The sequence below is a fragment of the Artibeus jamaicensis genome, unplaced genomic scaffold (assembly GCF_021234435.1).
Source record: "Artibeus jamaicensis isolate MK-2021 breed Jamaican fruit bat unplaced genomic scaffold, CSHL_Jam_final contig_1016, whole genome shotgun sequence".
Lineage (NCBI taxonomy): Eukaryota > Metazoa > Chordata > Mammalia > Chiroptera > Phyllostomidae > Artibeus > Artibeus jamaicensis.
Genome location: NW_026521195.1, coordinates 9,465,038 through 9,480,677, shown reverse-complemented (window position 1 = coordinate 9,480,677; position 15,640 = coordinate 9,465,038). Strand labels below are relative to the sequence as shown.

Sequence of the window (15,640 nt, the reverse complement as noted above, 5' to 3'; positions counted from 1 at the left end):
AGCCCAGAGCCTCCCAGCCAGAAACTGGTGGAACCTACGACTGGCCCCGGGCTGTCTGGGGCCTGCGCCCTAACCCTCGCAGAGTATGGGCTACACATAGCCCAGGGCGGATGCACATGTGTGACGATGCGAACCCAACAAAATGAAATGGGGTGAGTTGGGGGGACACAGGTTAAACCACAGACACATGTATTCCTCAGAGAAGAGTATACCAGCTTTTAAATCTAAAAAGTTTTATTACCAACTGTCTCTGCAGTTTGCTTGCTCTTCTTAAGGTGACAAAAATAGTAATTCCAGAGCATTGCGAGTCACCAGCACTGCCATGAAGTTGCAAATCTATCCTTTGTCCCAGAGCCAGAATGCACTTCAGGTCAAGTCAAGCAAAGAAAAGTGTTCTTAGAAGAAGAACCCACATCCACTCGTCCTGCATTTCGGTGCCTCCTGGTCCTCCTGGCAACTGCCCAACCCCCACCCAAGCTTCTTCCCACAGCCTGAAAACAAGGAACCACTCAAGCAATACATCCCTTCAGAGCAATGTTCAAAATATATTAGATGGAGACACATCCCAGACCCCTGTTCTACATGTTAAAAATGCATCAAGTGAGTGTGTAGAGAAAACACCCACAGGTCTCCTCTCTTAGGTGCTGATGAGTTTGGTTTCCCCCTTTCGGATAATGTCCTCGACATCGTCCGAGACCCGTCCTCGGTAGCCGTTTGCCTCTATGGCATCCAGCTTCTCCCGGTACTCCAGGGGCAGCCCGTTCTCCTTGGCGCCCATGCAGATGACCTAAAGAGGGGTAAAAGGAGCAAAACACCTCTTTTAGTTAGGAACGTAGTCTAACTTCGTGTGAGGCGGCTTTATCTGCACTGTCAGAGCAGGGGGTAATTCCAGATCGCCTCCCGAATAAAAGAGGAGAGAACAGAATGGGGACTCGGTCATTCCTCCTCAGCGAGTATGGCCGTGCACGGGGCTCTCAGAGCCACAGCATCCATCCCCCGGAATGCCGATTTCACTAGACAGGATGATTTAACATATTTTTACATCAAGACAGAAAACTTTCTGTATAGACTTTCCATGATCTTCTAAGAAATCATTCTTTGAGAAAAGTTCAAATGCACAGGGAGCAGTTTTAGTTGAACCCAGGGTCCAGTCTACCTCTGTTTGGTCAGTGGTCCTCCCCAGACCTGTACCAGGCTGACCCTCTGGGTGCCGTGCTAGAAAATTCCGGAGCAGGCCCAGCTGCTGGGTCACCCCCTCCTGATGCCAGGTCCTGACTGGGCCTTCTAACAATACCTAAGCTGGAGTTTTTGAAAAGACACGTTGAGGGTCTCTGTTTTTTTCCTGTGCTTGTGGGGGGTGGTTTCCCTGAAAGGCAGTGTGACTTTTGTTTCTCTATGTAGGGATGGAAAACATTTCAGCAGGAGGAAATGCATTTTTCCCCATTACAATTAACCTTGGTGTTCATGTTTTGTGGAGAAAAATCCTGTTACAAAAGCCTGTGTGTATGAACAAAATACGTGTCTGGAATTGTGCCTCATACGTATTTCTAAAAGCCTTTTTTTAATCAACAAACCCTTAGGAACATACTTCCAGCATTACGAATAAATCTGAACATTTGCACTTCAGGTAAATAACTAATTTTGTATTCAAAATTTTTGATTAAAATGAATTGTTCAGATAGAATTAAAATACACAACGCTTTTTAAAAACAAGATTCATCTTTAGTTTAGTTCAGTGAAAATGAAGAGCAATCACCAAAAATCTTTGTACGTAGCTTACCTTCTTATACTGGGGTGAAGGAGGAGCGCTCTCATAATTTCTCATCTGATAAGTTCGACAGGTTATCTCTTTTCCTTCTTGAGTGCAAACAGTAACTTCTATTGGGACATATGCTTTTTCTTGCCTGAAACCAGAGCAGCCAAATTTTAACCGTACTTGACTTAGCCAAGTGAGTTTACTGAATTAAGAATTTAACTATATATGGATGTATTCACTCCCTATGTATTAATATTTGGGGACGTAGAACATATTCCACATCGTTTTACTTCCTCAAAAGTAAACAGAATTTCAATCTGAAAACCGGAGACTTATTACTACTTGGTATACTTCGAACAGATCTCTGTAGTTATCCTATGTAAAAACATGCTTCGGCGCAGTTATTTTCGTGTTTTTGCCCCAAAACACTGCTCTCTAGGCCACAGAAGATGGACGGTGTATTCTCACAGCAGGAGAATGGCCAGCCAGACAAGAGTGGAGAGAATGACTCACTGTCGTTCACAGCGAGCCACAGGGCCAGGCACGCTGGGCCATCTGCTCTTCCAAGTCCTACTCTTTCCCACCCACTCTCTCCGTAGTAAACGCTCTGCACATGCCTCCTGGGAATGCCACAGGGAGCAGTTTTAGCTGAATCCTGCTTTAGTTGACTTTTAGTAGAAAGTAGCAAAGCATTCTTAATACGTTGCTCAAGTTTTTACAAATTATCATTGACTTTTACATTCAACTGCCACTGTAAAGATTTAGTTTGTAAAAACTGGCTCTAAGAAAAGCAGAACTGCTTTTGAAATCAATAAACACGTGTAACAAAAATTATTAACATCTCCATGCTTTCTCACCATATGAAACTACGAACATTTTTATAAGACAAATAGAAGGAAACAAGGACTTCCATCTTTTACAGAAGAGATCACACAATCACCCCCAAATCTCAATCAGAAAATGCGACCCTTCTAGGCTTTTATTTTTAGGGCACACACAGTATATCTTTTATGTTAACTCTAAAGTGTAAAGAACAGGTAGTACATACATAGTTTTGAAAAACCAACATATATATGTGTGTGTGTGTGTGTGTGTGTGTGTGCATATATACATCCTTGCATATGATCCACTTTTGGAATTTGTAATTATTTAATGCATAATTAGAAACCACCTACTTATCCAGAGAACTTAAATTGCTTTTGTTCATTTTCCATACTATGCCCCATACTTCATCGCCAGGACTCTGAAAAATGGTGGCTATACCTCCGTGCCAAACTTCACTTTCTTTGCCTTCGAAATTGCCAAAGTCAAGCTTAAAATCCTATAAAAAAACCCAAAGTGATACGATTAATATCCTTGTGAACCAAACTTTTCCTCCTCCTCAAGAGAAGAGAGATTTACCTTGAACTTCATGCAATTAAAACATAAACTTTGAGTTCCTTCTATGTGTAAGAAGCTGTGGAAAATACAAAGATAAACAAAAACCCAGATCTCAAGGACTGTATGTATTTTTTCATATTTTTCTTTAAAAAATTAAATATATACTGAGTATGTACATGTATATCACCATAACCAAAAGGTTTAAGGGGAAAGAAAAATCCCTTAATCCTGATGCCTTAACGCCACTATTTTCATTTTTGAAAATTACACCCCAGTTTACTTGCCCGTAGACTAACTCAGAGGCGATCACAGGGTGTATTACTGACACGGGGAAAGCTACCCAGGGGTGGTAACATTCTCCCTACCTCTGTGTGTGTAAAGAGCATCCCACTAGTGCTCATCACCGTGTTTGCCCTAAGGGAACTGGCATTGGAGGGTGACTTGTGTACTTATGAACACTAATCTAATATTCATAAATTATACTAATATACTTATAATAATCATAAAAGCAGCCAACACATACCGGAAAATTACTGGGCTCTGTATGCTGTGCTATGAACTTCATATAGGCTTATTTTTGTCCTGCATAATAACCGTACTGTGCCCATTTCACAGCAAGAAAAACTGTGGCTTAGAAAAATTAAGCAACTTGTCTAAGGTCTCACCACTAATAAGCAATGGAGCCAGGTCTTGGGTGTGGCTTTTTCCCTCACAAAAAGGGCACAGTCCTGTGGAAGCGTAAACATTCTTACTTGGCTGTTTGGTCTGGGAAGATTTCTTTTCCATCTTTTCTAAAATTAGCTTGCTTGATCATAAAATAAAAATGGTTGGACTAGACAGTAAGTCTAAGGTTTATATTTTATCTTCATCCCCTTTATTTTCTTAAAAACCTCGTCAGACACTTTAGGGAAATGGTTGTTTTGAGTGACCCGTATCTTCAGCTGGTATATCGGATATTCCAGGACCAAGCCTCCCATCAGCGGATCTGGTAAAAGCTACAACCACACTAGGAACTGGTTGTCTACTGCTAAATCCAAGGGACGATTTTCATTTTTTGTCTCGTTCTACTTCTCGGCTGCTCCCGACACAATTAGCCACCTTGCCTTCGTGTCCCTCTTTCCTGACTTTTGGGCTGTCCCTTGATCTCCTTGGTGCCTGTGCCGGCTCCTCCTCCATGACGTGGTCTTCAGACCAGGGCTCCTGAGGGCTTAGCTTAGGCCCTTTTCTCTGTTCATTCAGCCCTTTGCTCAAGCCAGCCTCGTCCCCTCCAATAGCTTCAGTTACCATCCAACATTCCAGTCATCTTTTAATCCAGCCCAAATCTTTCTCTCTCTGAGCTTCGAAAGTGCTTAGAACAGGCCCGGCCCATACTGAGTCCTTAATAAATGTTCACTAATATTTTTCTGCTCAGTTGGATGTGAAACAAGCGCCTCAAACCCAGTTTGTTCAAACTGAGCTCGATGTTCCCTCCCAAACCTTATTGTTCCCTTTGCAATTGTTCGCCATCACCCACCCTATTATTACACCAATGACCTGAGTCATCTCTAGTATTTCCTCCTCCCTTTGTAATTAGTCACCAAGAAGAAGACAGTGTTACCTTGTAAGTATCTCCCAAACCAACCTCCCATCCACTGCTACCACCGAAGGCACCATAATCTTCAGTATGGGCTGTACAAAACCTTTCTAACTGGGCTTCCCACATCCAGTTTCCCCTCATTCCGACCCATTTTCCCAGCAACCAGATGCGTTTTTGAAGATATATATCTGACTTTTGTTTGCTTAACTTCCACAATGGGTCTTCTCATTGCTCTCAAGTTAAAAACCAAAGTCTTCTTTGGCCCCTGGGGTCCTGCAACACATGGCCCTTCGCTACCCCTGCAGTCCTCATGCTGCGTCTTCCTCGAATGCTCGGCTCCAGCCTCACTAACTGGATGATCCAGCTTCTCTCCCGAGGTCTTTTGCACACACCATCCCTTGTCTGGTTTGTGTCTTCCCTCCCCCAATCCTTCAGTCTCGGCTTTAAAACCATGTTTTCAAGAAGAGCTTTACTGATCAACCCAGCTAGGTTAGGTCTACATGTCATCCAGGGGTGTTTGACCTATTGGCATCTCTGGACCACACTGGAAGAAGACGGCTTGGGCCACACATGAGATACACAAACACAAAAGCTGATGAGCAAAAAAAGGTTTGAAGTAAATTTACAATTTTGTGTTGGGCTGCATTCATAGTCATCCTGAGCCACACACAGGTTGGACACCCCTGTTACACTTTCATAGCTAGCGCCTTGTCCGTCTCCTTTAAAAAATTTTTAAAAACTTCACTTTTTTTAGAGTAGTTTTATGTTCACAGCAAAATTGAGAGGAAGGTACAACATGTCTCCTTTTTAAGACTAACCACACCTGTAACTGAATAACCATTCGCTTGATAGCTCCTCCTCTCATCTCATCTAGAAGTATCTGAACTCCCTTTCCACATTTGGGGAATTCCCTGTCTTACGTGTCTGGCAGGGTTGAGTGTGCCAGAGTCCGACTCCCAATTCTGAAACTTTGGACACCAGAAGTTGGTTCTCCCAGTGTTGCCTGCAGTCAGAGTACTGTGGCCAAGACTTAGCCAGTGCGGGAACCCCTTGAGGCTTTGAATTGTGCCCACCAAGGTCAGCAGAAACTCCACCCTGGGGGGTAGCAGACATATCTGGGTTTCAGGAGCTACAGGGGTGTAGTGCCAGCAGCAGGCAGGGTCCAGAGCAGGTGGTGCTCGTGATGCAAGAGGCAGTGTTCACGTTTCCCGAGTCCAGCAGGGGTGCGGCAGTGGCCTCCTGGCTGCTTCTGTGGTGCTGGCTGTACTGCAGGTGCTGGCCTCCCTTTATGCCTGCCTGTTTCATGCACTTCGTGGTCCTAACTTCCTGGTCACTCTGTGAGCTCTTCAACAGCTTTTCAATACGTTCTTTTTCTGCTTAAATCAGCCACTTTCTTTTGTTTGCAACCTTTTGTTTGCAACCTTAGTTTGCAACCCTGGTGACAGCAAAGGCCATGTCTGTCTAGTTCAGCATGCCAAACGGTTTTGTAGCAATTTGCCTGCGTGTTTCTCCTATAGCCTAGGAGGCTCTCAAAGCAGCCAGCTTACCCAGTCATCTGTGTGTCTCCAGGTAAGCCCTGGAAGAGTATGTACTAATGCATGAATGGAATGAAATGAAGAGCAGTGATTTTTTTTCCCCCACAGATGGGTTACCGTTCATCCAGCCACTTAATTGAGCACAGCCCTCACCCAGAATAAGACACGATTCCAGATTTCGGGGCCTCTCAGTGTGGCAGGTTGGGGGGAGTAAATGGTAGGTAAACAGATTATTACAATACCAGGTGACCAGTCCAGCTGCAAAGGTATGTATATAACTGAAAACAACCAATTCCCTGACTTGGGTTGGAGAAAGCTCAGAAGTATCAACTGAATGGATTCAGTGAAGATGCCCCTGAGTTGGTGGATGAGAGGAAGCCAGATCTGGGCAGTACGAGCAGTTTGTAGGAACGTTAGATGGGGAGTCATCGCAGCCTGTGGGGGCACTGTTGCTGGGGTGGCAGCAACTGCTCAGTAGGAGTCAAGCATAGAGTCAACAGGACCAGGTGGGCTTGCCCAGGAGGGCAGCGGCCAGAAGATAAGACCAACTCTTACCGGGAAGAGCTGAGTGCCTGGCCCCCTGTCTGTTGAGTGGGTACAAGGTCGTTGTACCCACTGTTGAGTGGAGACGGGGCGGGGGGGGGGGGGCACTGACCTGCAGGCGGGCCAAGCAGAAGAACTCGGCCGAGGGGTTTTGGAGATGGATACGCTCGGTCAGCAGGTTGCTGCCATAGGCGAAGTACAAAAAAGTCTCCTCCTGGCTCTGCTGGTTCTTGAAGCCCGAGGTCGCCATGACCCATCAGACGCTGCACGGCCGGGGCGTCGGCAGCAAGGGTATGAGGAGAGAACGGCGAGTGCAGCGTAGTGGGGGATAACACCAACTCAGAGGTCCCCACAACGCCACTGTCCCCAGCTTTCGGGGATAGGAGAGAAGTGTGTGTCTCCGGAGTCAGCGGAGAGTGCTCTTCTGATTGGCTGTAGGTCCCAACGTTGCAAGCCACCCCTTCTGATTGGTCAACTGCAGCACCGCCTCTGCACTTTCCTCTTAGACTCGGAAATGCTCTATCCTGAGGCCACGGGGTTCTGATTTCTCATTGGACACGCTTCGCTTTTGTCCCGTCCCCATGGTCAAGGCTGCCTCTGATTGGCGGATGGGCGGGCTCTTCACAGCGGCTGGTCAGGTCGCGTGGTCTTGTAGTGGGGTCGTGGCGTGCGGGTCCCAGGCAGGAATTTTTACTCTAGGTGTGTATAGCGGAGGCGAGTGTGAGTACGTGGTCGTGTGTGCACTTTAGGGGGATTGGGGCAGGTCTGAGCCGAGACAGTGGCCCCGGCTATGACGGTTTCCTCCCCCGGCAGCTAGCCCCGGCCCGCTTTGTAGGAATCTGTCAGGAAGGGTCTGCTCACCCCGCACGCTGGTTCCCGTGTCCTCAGCCCACATGGTCTGCTTGATATCTTTTCTAGGGACCTTTGCCTCCTGGAGAAGCCGCTCTGAATGTCTCGGGCTCCCTTCCCTAACGGAAGTGCCGTTCCCAGTTCAAATTCTTACGCTCCTCGTTGCTGTAAGTATTAAAAGAGTAATTTGTGAATGTCATTAAGTGCAAAAACTCTACTGTAAAATAAGATTACAGGAGTATGAAAACAATGAAAACTCTATATTGTTAACTTTGAAACGGAGAAATTAATATGAACTCAGAGCCTAGAAGCAATATTCTTGGCAACCAGATTTTGACCTCTAAATATTCTCCAGTAAGAAGTAGCAGGGCTCCTATGGGAAAGGGCTGCGGCCACATTGAGAGCTGGGAATGAGTGAGTGCTTGGAAAGCCTGGTGACAGAAAGTCAGGAAGTAGCCAAGTAAAACGAGGTCCTTCTTAAAAGGACGTGGGAGCCAGCTTGAAGGAATGTCCACTGGCCAAAGTTAGAACAATATGAACTTCAAAACTGCATTTGATTGAACATGTCATATAAAAGTCATTCCCCAAAAGGAGTGAGCATAATCTAAAAAACCAACTTTTGAAACCCCCCATTTCTCATGCTACTTACTGGTGGGAACTATGACACCAACTCTTGACTCTGGAAAGTGGTAATGGAGGAAAAGGAATTAAACATTTCACCTGCCTTCTAGTTGCATGTGTATTGCAAAGTAATCAAGTAGCCCCAGTTGATGTGGAAATAGTTCCTACAGAAATATGCCGGCCAAATAATGTAAAAGGAATGATAGAAAATCAGTATTTTGCAGACCCTAATAACTGATTCATGCCAGCATTGTTCACAAAAGGGCACTAGGGAACAGAATGTTAACATGTGCATGATTATTCCCTAGGGATTGCTTGCTGGTCATCAAGGGGGAAACAGAATGACAGTGGAAGAGTCTGGCCCCTCCCACCTTGCCAGCCTGATACTGTGTCTTCAGCCTCATCTGTGAGTATTGTATCCAAAAATCTTTAACTTCAACATAAGCAGGATCTACAGGATTGAAGACAAAAAGTGACACTAAGAGGAAAAATCGAAACATTCTGCAGGACAAATAGCTTAGTCTCGTAAAGTCAGTTGGTGTCATTAACAACAATAATAAAACCCTTTGCCGCTTTTTGTGGGCTGCTGCTCTTCCAGCGTCATGGTGCCATCACTGTGGAAGGGGCTGGTGGGCATCGGCCTTTTTGCCCTAGCCCATGCAGCCTTTTCTGCTGCGCAGCATCGTTCTTACATGCGGTTAACAGAGAAGGAAGATGAATCACTGCCAATAGATATAGTTCTTCAGATACTTCTGGCCTTTGCAGTTACCTGCTATGGGATAGTTCACATTGCAGGGGAGTTTAAAGACATGGATGCCACCTCGGAACTGAAAAATAAGACATTTGACACGTTAAGGAATCACCCGTCGTTTTATGTATTTAATCATCGTGGTAGAGTGCTGTTCCAGACTTCGGATGCAACAAATTCTTCAAACCAAGATGCACTGTCCTCTCACACGTCGTTGAAGTTACGAAAACTTGAATCACTGCATCGGTAGGGTTTTTTTACAAATTGGAATGGGACAGGCCACAGAGCTGGAATGTTGGAGTTTGGGGTAAAAAACAACTCGCCCCATTGGTATTTATATCGATCTTTCAGACCTAATTTTAAAAAGTCTCTGGTCCTTGTCTGTATACTGTTAATCAAATCATTGATGCAGTATGAATTATCTGTGAAATGTCATTGATCTTTCCTAGAGAGCGTTCCTTTTTTCATTTAAAACAAATTTGCATCTTTTGTAAAAGTCACTGTTTTGAACACATTTTTTGAAACACATATTTTGAAAAAAGCGTTGATGTTTTTGTCATTGTTTTCTTAGATTTCTTTTCTTCACACTACAGTTTTTAGGATCCCTTGGGCAACAGTATGACAACTGTGTATGCAACATGAGTGATAGGAGAATGGTTGTCAGTTCTTAACAAATGGATGTGCTATGCTTGTGTGTTTTAAATAAATATATTAGTGACCAAAAGTATAGAGGAATTATTATTAATTCAGTGCGGTCCCAGGTTATACAAGCAGTATGAAATAAATATACACCAATGACTACAAAAATGTGGAAGTAGTCATTATTGAGAAAGAATTCCACGTGCTGCCTAAAAACCTAAAGTGACTTGCCTCCAATTTACCCGTCTTTTTGAAACCTCATATTCAGTCAGCCTGTCAGTACTAAGTGTGCTGAACACTTTGTATCCACCCTTCTTTCCATTCCCATGGTCCCCACCCTCTCCCTGCAGGCATCGCCTCACACCTGGCTTACGGCCACAGCTTCCTGCCTGGTTTCCCTGACTCTGCTTTTCGGTAGAGGTGGGGTAAGGACACACATCACTGAGGGCAGTACAGAGGTGGGTTTGGAGACTGGTGAGCAGCTCAATTTCAATATAGCCAGTGGTTCATGTTAGGAAATGGGAAGTAAGACTAGAAGATTACTAGTTTGCAGAAGGACTTTGAAATTCGCATTACAGATTCAGACTATTTGGTGGTCAAAGGGACGACAGTTTTGATTGCTGAGCAGAGAGCCATTGGACCTTTGGAAACTTGTTTTTGTGGTTCTGGCTGGGATGGCCTGGGAGGACATTGGGTACGTACTGGATACTAGTTCATTGCAATAGGCAGGGACATGAAAGCTTTGCACTGGGATGGTAGTTAGGGAATGGAAATGAAGGGATGGGACGGAGTGAAGATAAGTTCTTGTAATTTGTTTCTCATATCACTCCTTTGGGCAGAAACCTTCAGTAGCTGTCTGTTCATCGCTTTATCGAGGCCAGGCTTTTATGCAAGCCGTTACTATCTGATCACACTCTGCCCAGCTGGTCTGATTTTTCAGGTGCGGCAAATCCTTTGGAGATAGGGACCACACCTTCTATTTCTGTATAGGTTCAGTGATTACCACAGTGTAGATGAATAATAAATGCGTGCTGAGTGGTGCAGCCAGAGTCGAGATCTCCCCACACTTCACACAGCCTCTCAGATCCTTTTCTCACTGTGACTTTTTCTGGCTTACCTTGCTTTACTGAGATGCGCGTGTCCTTGAACTCTGACTAGAGATTCAAAAGTGCTTTAGCGTATGGAATTCTGCATGGGTTTTATCGGCCATAGTGGGATTTATATCTGTTCCCAGCTTACGGTCTAGGAAATGACAGGGGAGCATGCCACAATATATTAAATCAGAAATAGGTTTTCTTTTGGAGAGGGGAGAATACATTATACAGCTCCAACAAGCAGTCATTTCTCAGGATGTCGGACAGATCACCTGCATGCTCGGGTTGAGAGTAAGCCTGGAAGGTGGTTCCAGTGCAGTTTCTTATTTAGTGCTTGGTTTGTAGTCTGCCTTGACATCTCTGTCCCTGTGATTATGTCCGTCACCACGCACTTCGGAGAGGGCTGCCCAGACTGCCAGTCGCGCTTATCTGTGGCGAGGGAAGTGGAGCTGGAGGGTGGGGACAGGAGAGCAAGTTGAATAAAAAGTTTTCATTTTTTTTGGTTCTGTATTCCTTTGTATTTTTTGTACTTTGAACATGTATTCCGGTATTATTTTTATTATTTAAACATATATAAAATTAAAATTTGGCACAAAAATTCATATCTCACAGAAGTTTTGGTCAAAATCTAGAGAACTGATGTTGGGGGGATAAAAAAGAGGGTGACGGCTAAGTGAATTGCCAAGAAACCGATGCAGCCAACACACGCCCCCGCGGGCCTGCCTCTCATGACGTCAGAGAATCAGGCCAGATCGGTTAACCTCGCTGTGTGGAAAAATGCCTTCTCGTCTGTGAGGCCGCAGCTGCAAGCCACAACGGTGTTCTTCTGGGTTTCCCTCTTTGGTCCCTGAGATGTCAGTGGGTAAGAGAAGCAGAATACCACCCCAGTCTGGTTTAGGGAAGTCACACATATGCCCTAGAACAGCAGTCTGCTAGACCCCCCTGCCGACCTTAAAGGACACTTGCAGAAGATCCTGGAAATACCGCACATCAATTGTCTTGATGTCATTTATCATAGCTATATTTGATCGAGATGTACCAGTCCTCAGAATTACTACTGTTAATGTTAAATCCAACAGCCTGCACCATAGCTAATATATTCATCTCCTCGGCTTGTATGTCCATGTTATTCGGAACACCTCAAAGTCAGTCGAAAATTAGAAGAAGACATTTGCTGCATGTTTGTACTGCCAATCATAGCAGTGAATAAATAAATAATAACACTTCAGAATTTAGGTTCACTTGAGTGAGAATCCCAGTTGTTCCTTTGGTGATAGACCTCATTCCCTCAGAAGGAAATGTAAACTCAGTAAATCCTTCATCTCGAGCAAAATAATTAGATGACAGCCAAGGTTTTCTTAATCTTACATAAAAATGGTTTCAGAATGAAGCTTAGTTTAAGGGCTTGGATACCTGGATGGAAGGTGAGAACTGTGCTTGAGTTCTCTGCCTTCATTAGTGTGCTCGGGTTTCATGTTTTCAGTGTATTCAGCAGTATTTAATCAGTAATTAGCGCTTGTCAGAGACATGCACACCAGTGAAGTGCTTTCTTTGACTGCAGAACAACTCTGGAGATTTGGAAATCTTTCCAGAATAGCTGATCTTCATTGTTTTCTGCTGTCATGTGAGTGCAGCACATCCCAATCATAGAGCTCCCAAAGGCATCTCTACTTCTTGTCTTTGTGAAAATGCTTATTGGCCAAGAAGACAACAGGAACTATACAACTGAGTAACAGAAACTCAGATGACTGCTGAAAATGAGAGTTATTCATGGGAGAAATAGGTGTGTAGCAAAGAAACTTGCTTCAGTAATTCATTCCCTAAGCTCCCTGTGGGTAGTGCATTTTACACGCATCATTTTCAGGGGCATTAAAAACTGTGTTTCGAGCTAGAGAAATCATAGGAACTCTTGGATTTGCTGCAGGAGGCTCCCACAAAATTGCAGGGGCAAAACTGTACTTCTGCGACCTAACGATTCTGCTCCTAGGTGTCTACCTGAATGAAGTGGAGACAGGTGACCCCACACAGACACTCGTGCGCGCATGTCCACGGCAGCACTGTCGTACTAGCCAGAAGGCAGCAACAACCCAAGTCCGTCAAGGGACGAATGGGTAAGCAAAAGGTGGCGTGTCTGCCCAAGGGAAAGGCATTCGGCCATAAAAAGCAGTGAAGCAGGGACACGTGCTGCGGCGTAGATGGACCTCAGAAACATGACGGCAGTTGGAAGAAGCCTGATGCAAAGGGTCACATTGTAGTACTTTATTTATATGAATTGCCCAGAATAGGTAAGCAGTAGGCACAGGAGGCTGATTGGTGGTTACCGAGAGCTGCGGGGAGGAGGAGAGGAAACTTGGTATGAATGAGGTTTCCTTTGGGACGAGGAAAGTGTCATGGAATTGGGACATACTACTTACCACTGAAAAGGTGAATTTTATGTTATGTGAATTTCACCTCAGTGGGAAAAAGCCCGTAAGAATCCGTATTTCCAGGGTTTTCTGATTAGTGGTTGTAAGAAGTAATAGCAGAATGTCGGTAGGTAACTTGGCCATCAAACTCCTTCGCTTTGAGGTGGGGGTGAGGAGTTTAAAGGATTGGACGCAAGTCCCTAACAGCTCAGTCCCGTCCCCACGCACTGGGCAGGCAGGAGGTATGCGAGGCCCTTCTGTTTGGAAAGGGGTGGTGCCAGGAGCTTTGCCCCCAGTAGGTACTTGGGGGATGCGGTGCCATGGGAAGGGAAGTGCGTTACTGCTGTGCCTTCCTCCCTGGGGGTCGCCTTCTTACACGTCCTGTGCCCCATTGACAATGCGGGACGTGCCAGAACAGCAAAGACTCGAGCAGCAGCATTTCCAGAAGTGGGGTCTGTGGGACATGGGCCCCGTGGGACAGTCCTCCGTCCAAATGGCGTCTGTGGTCCAATGGGAAACACTATCGCACACACTTCCACTTGGAGGTCCCCAGTGCCCGGCACTGGAAGGAGCCTGAGGACACCTGTCGTGGAGGAACCTGGTGAGTTCAGTTTAGTCCCAATTTCCCCGAACCTCTGGTCACAGAGCCCCTTCGATGTGGGAAACACTGTGATTTTTTTAAGGATAATTGTTTAGTTCTTGAAGAATCATATTACCTAAAATCTTACATTATGCAGAAAAATGGAACACAAGTGATGGGTGTTCGCTAGATGTTATTTATTGGTTTAATATGATTTCAAAGCCGCTTGTGTATGACTTAGGCGGAGTGGTTTCAGTCCACCTGTTTATGACAAAGACAGTGAAAAAGTCGTCTTTACCAGTAATGGTGTCTCGGTACAAGGACAGTAGGCGGTGTCGGTGTCATCGTCGCATCTGTTGCTGATAAGCCGTCAGCAGCTCAACTTCGAGGGCCCCCCCGGGGCTTTTCGATACCACGTGAAGAAGCAAGTGTGGCCACATAGCACTGTTATCTGCAGTGTTAGTTTTACTTGGAGTATTTAGACTGTAAGTGCTGACAGTTTGTGAGGACAATTCAAGAGCTGTGGTCTGGGCAAGGTAGACTTTGCTGACCTAGCTCTTCAAAGTCCCTTGGGGCGTCAGCTCTTGTCTTGGCAAGGTGACTCCTTGTAGACAGTGGTGGTAAGCCATGCAGTGGCTCCTCAGAGGACTCATCCTGGCTACCAACACGTCGTTCCTTAGCAACGGGTTCTAGCAACAAGGGACTTTTCATTTTGTCCCAGCAGCTGGGAGTCAGTTGGTTGAAACAGGCTCTTCCGAGTGCCCACTGGCAGAAACAGGTTCACTTTGGCCAAACTTGGAGATTATGTCTTTCACTCTGCCTTGCCTGGGATAATAGCGTGATTAATCTACCATTGCTTTGGAACATGTCATTTCACTCTTGTCTTACTAAAGATTATCCTGGATGCTGTGGGTTTGTAACATTCCCTCAGAGAAGCTGTGGTCAGTAAACGGCCGGCAGAGACCAAATTAGCCTCAGAGCATAACTCTGCCCCCGAAAACAAAACAACACTGGACAGGGAAGAATCCATCTTTTGCTGTTCTGGTCTGCCGCTCCCTGGTTTAGTGGGGGATACAGTTATCACAAATGAAAGCACTGAAATGTCGCTTCACTTTGCTGGTTCGATTCCTGATAATCAGTTTGAAACTGCAGCTTTGTATAAAAACACCCATCGACCATGAGCCTCTATTAAACACAGTAGTGGTTACAAGCTGGCAAACATAAGAATTGGATTGCAAGGCTGAGCGAGTTGCGAGCGTGGTCAGAGTTCAAAATCCTCACACTGGGAAAGCCTGGGCTCCTTGGCCCCTTCTCTTTCTCAGCCTTCTCCCTTCATTCCTTCTGGTTTCCTTCAGGGTTGTTAAAGCCACGTACAGGTGCAGCAGAACAGGTCACACAGCATCAGGGAAATGTGCCTCATCAGCATGGGTGGCAGTGGCAGGTCTCGTTCGGCCAGTAGCTTCTTAAAACAAAATGCTTGAACCTTCTCACTAAAACATTGCAGAGAATGTCAGTGTTGATGTATGTCTCTTGCGGCACATGAGAGATCTTTCCAAGTTCCAATTTGGAGAAATCTTTCGGCTCAGCAAGTTCTCCACTCTCGTTTAATATGATTTTCCATGCTGTCATGCAATTAAGAATTGTCTCAATGTAGCTAATCACTAATGAATTGATAATGACAAAGTAGATGACTGCATTTGGCGACTTCGAGTCCTTCTGCCCACCGGGCTCAGTGTGTACAATGTCTGGTGGTCTCCTGATCTGCTCCAAGTGGGCACACTACAGTCCACACCTGTCTGGTGTGGGGCCAGGACGCTTCCTGGGCCCTCGGCCAGGTGTCACAGGGGAAAGGTTAGAAGTAATAGGGAGACCATTTTTAGGAACAATATTTTTTCATGTGGCTTAGAAATTATG

General features: G+C 45.4%; 2 protein-coding genes across 3 annotated transcripts; one reads left to right on the top strand and one right to left on the bottom strand.

Moving 5' to 3' along the window:
* Positions 1 to 213: 213 nt before the first annotated feature.
* On the bottom strand, positions 214 to 7,214 carry GGCT (gamma-glutamylcyclotransferase). The gene is made up of 4 exons (XM_037126574.2): positions 6,903 to 7,214; positions 2,932 to 3,077; positions 1,781 to 1,904; positions 214 to 787 (listed from the first exon to the last, which is right to left on the bottom strand). The coding sequence occupies exons 1-4, from the start codon at positions 7,038 to 7,040 to the stop codon at positions 638 to 640; spliced, it is 558 nt and encodes a 185-aa protein (XP_036982469.2). The 5' UTR covers positions 7,041 to 7,214; the 3' UTR covers positions 214 to 637.
* A 167-nt stretch (positions 7,215 to 7,381) lies between these two features.
* LOC119035252 (ER membrane protein complex subunit 5-like) lies at positions 7,382 to 11,305 on the top strand. 2 transcript variants are annotated; one of them, XM_037126566.2, is made up of 3 exons: positions 7,382 to 7,489; positions 7,709 to 7,806; positions 8,569 to 11,305. In XM_037126566.2, exon 3 carries the CDS (start codon positions 8,863 to 8,865, stop codon positions 9,256 to 9,258), a length of 396 nt encoding a protein of 131 aa, XP_036982461.2. In that variant the 5' UTR covers positions 7,382 to 7,489; positions 7,709 to 7,806; positions 8,569 to 8,862; the 3' UTR covers positions 9,259 to 11,305. The 2 variants fall into 2 exon arrangements, 1 of the variants encoding a protein (XP_036982461.2); XR_008390952.1 differs by having other exon boundaries at positions 7,407 to 7,510; positions 8,569 to 8,849.
* Positions 11,306 to 15,640: the final 4,335 nt, after the last annotated feature.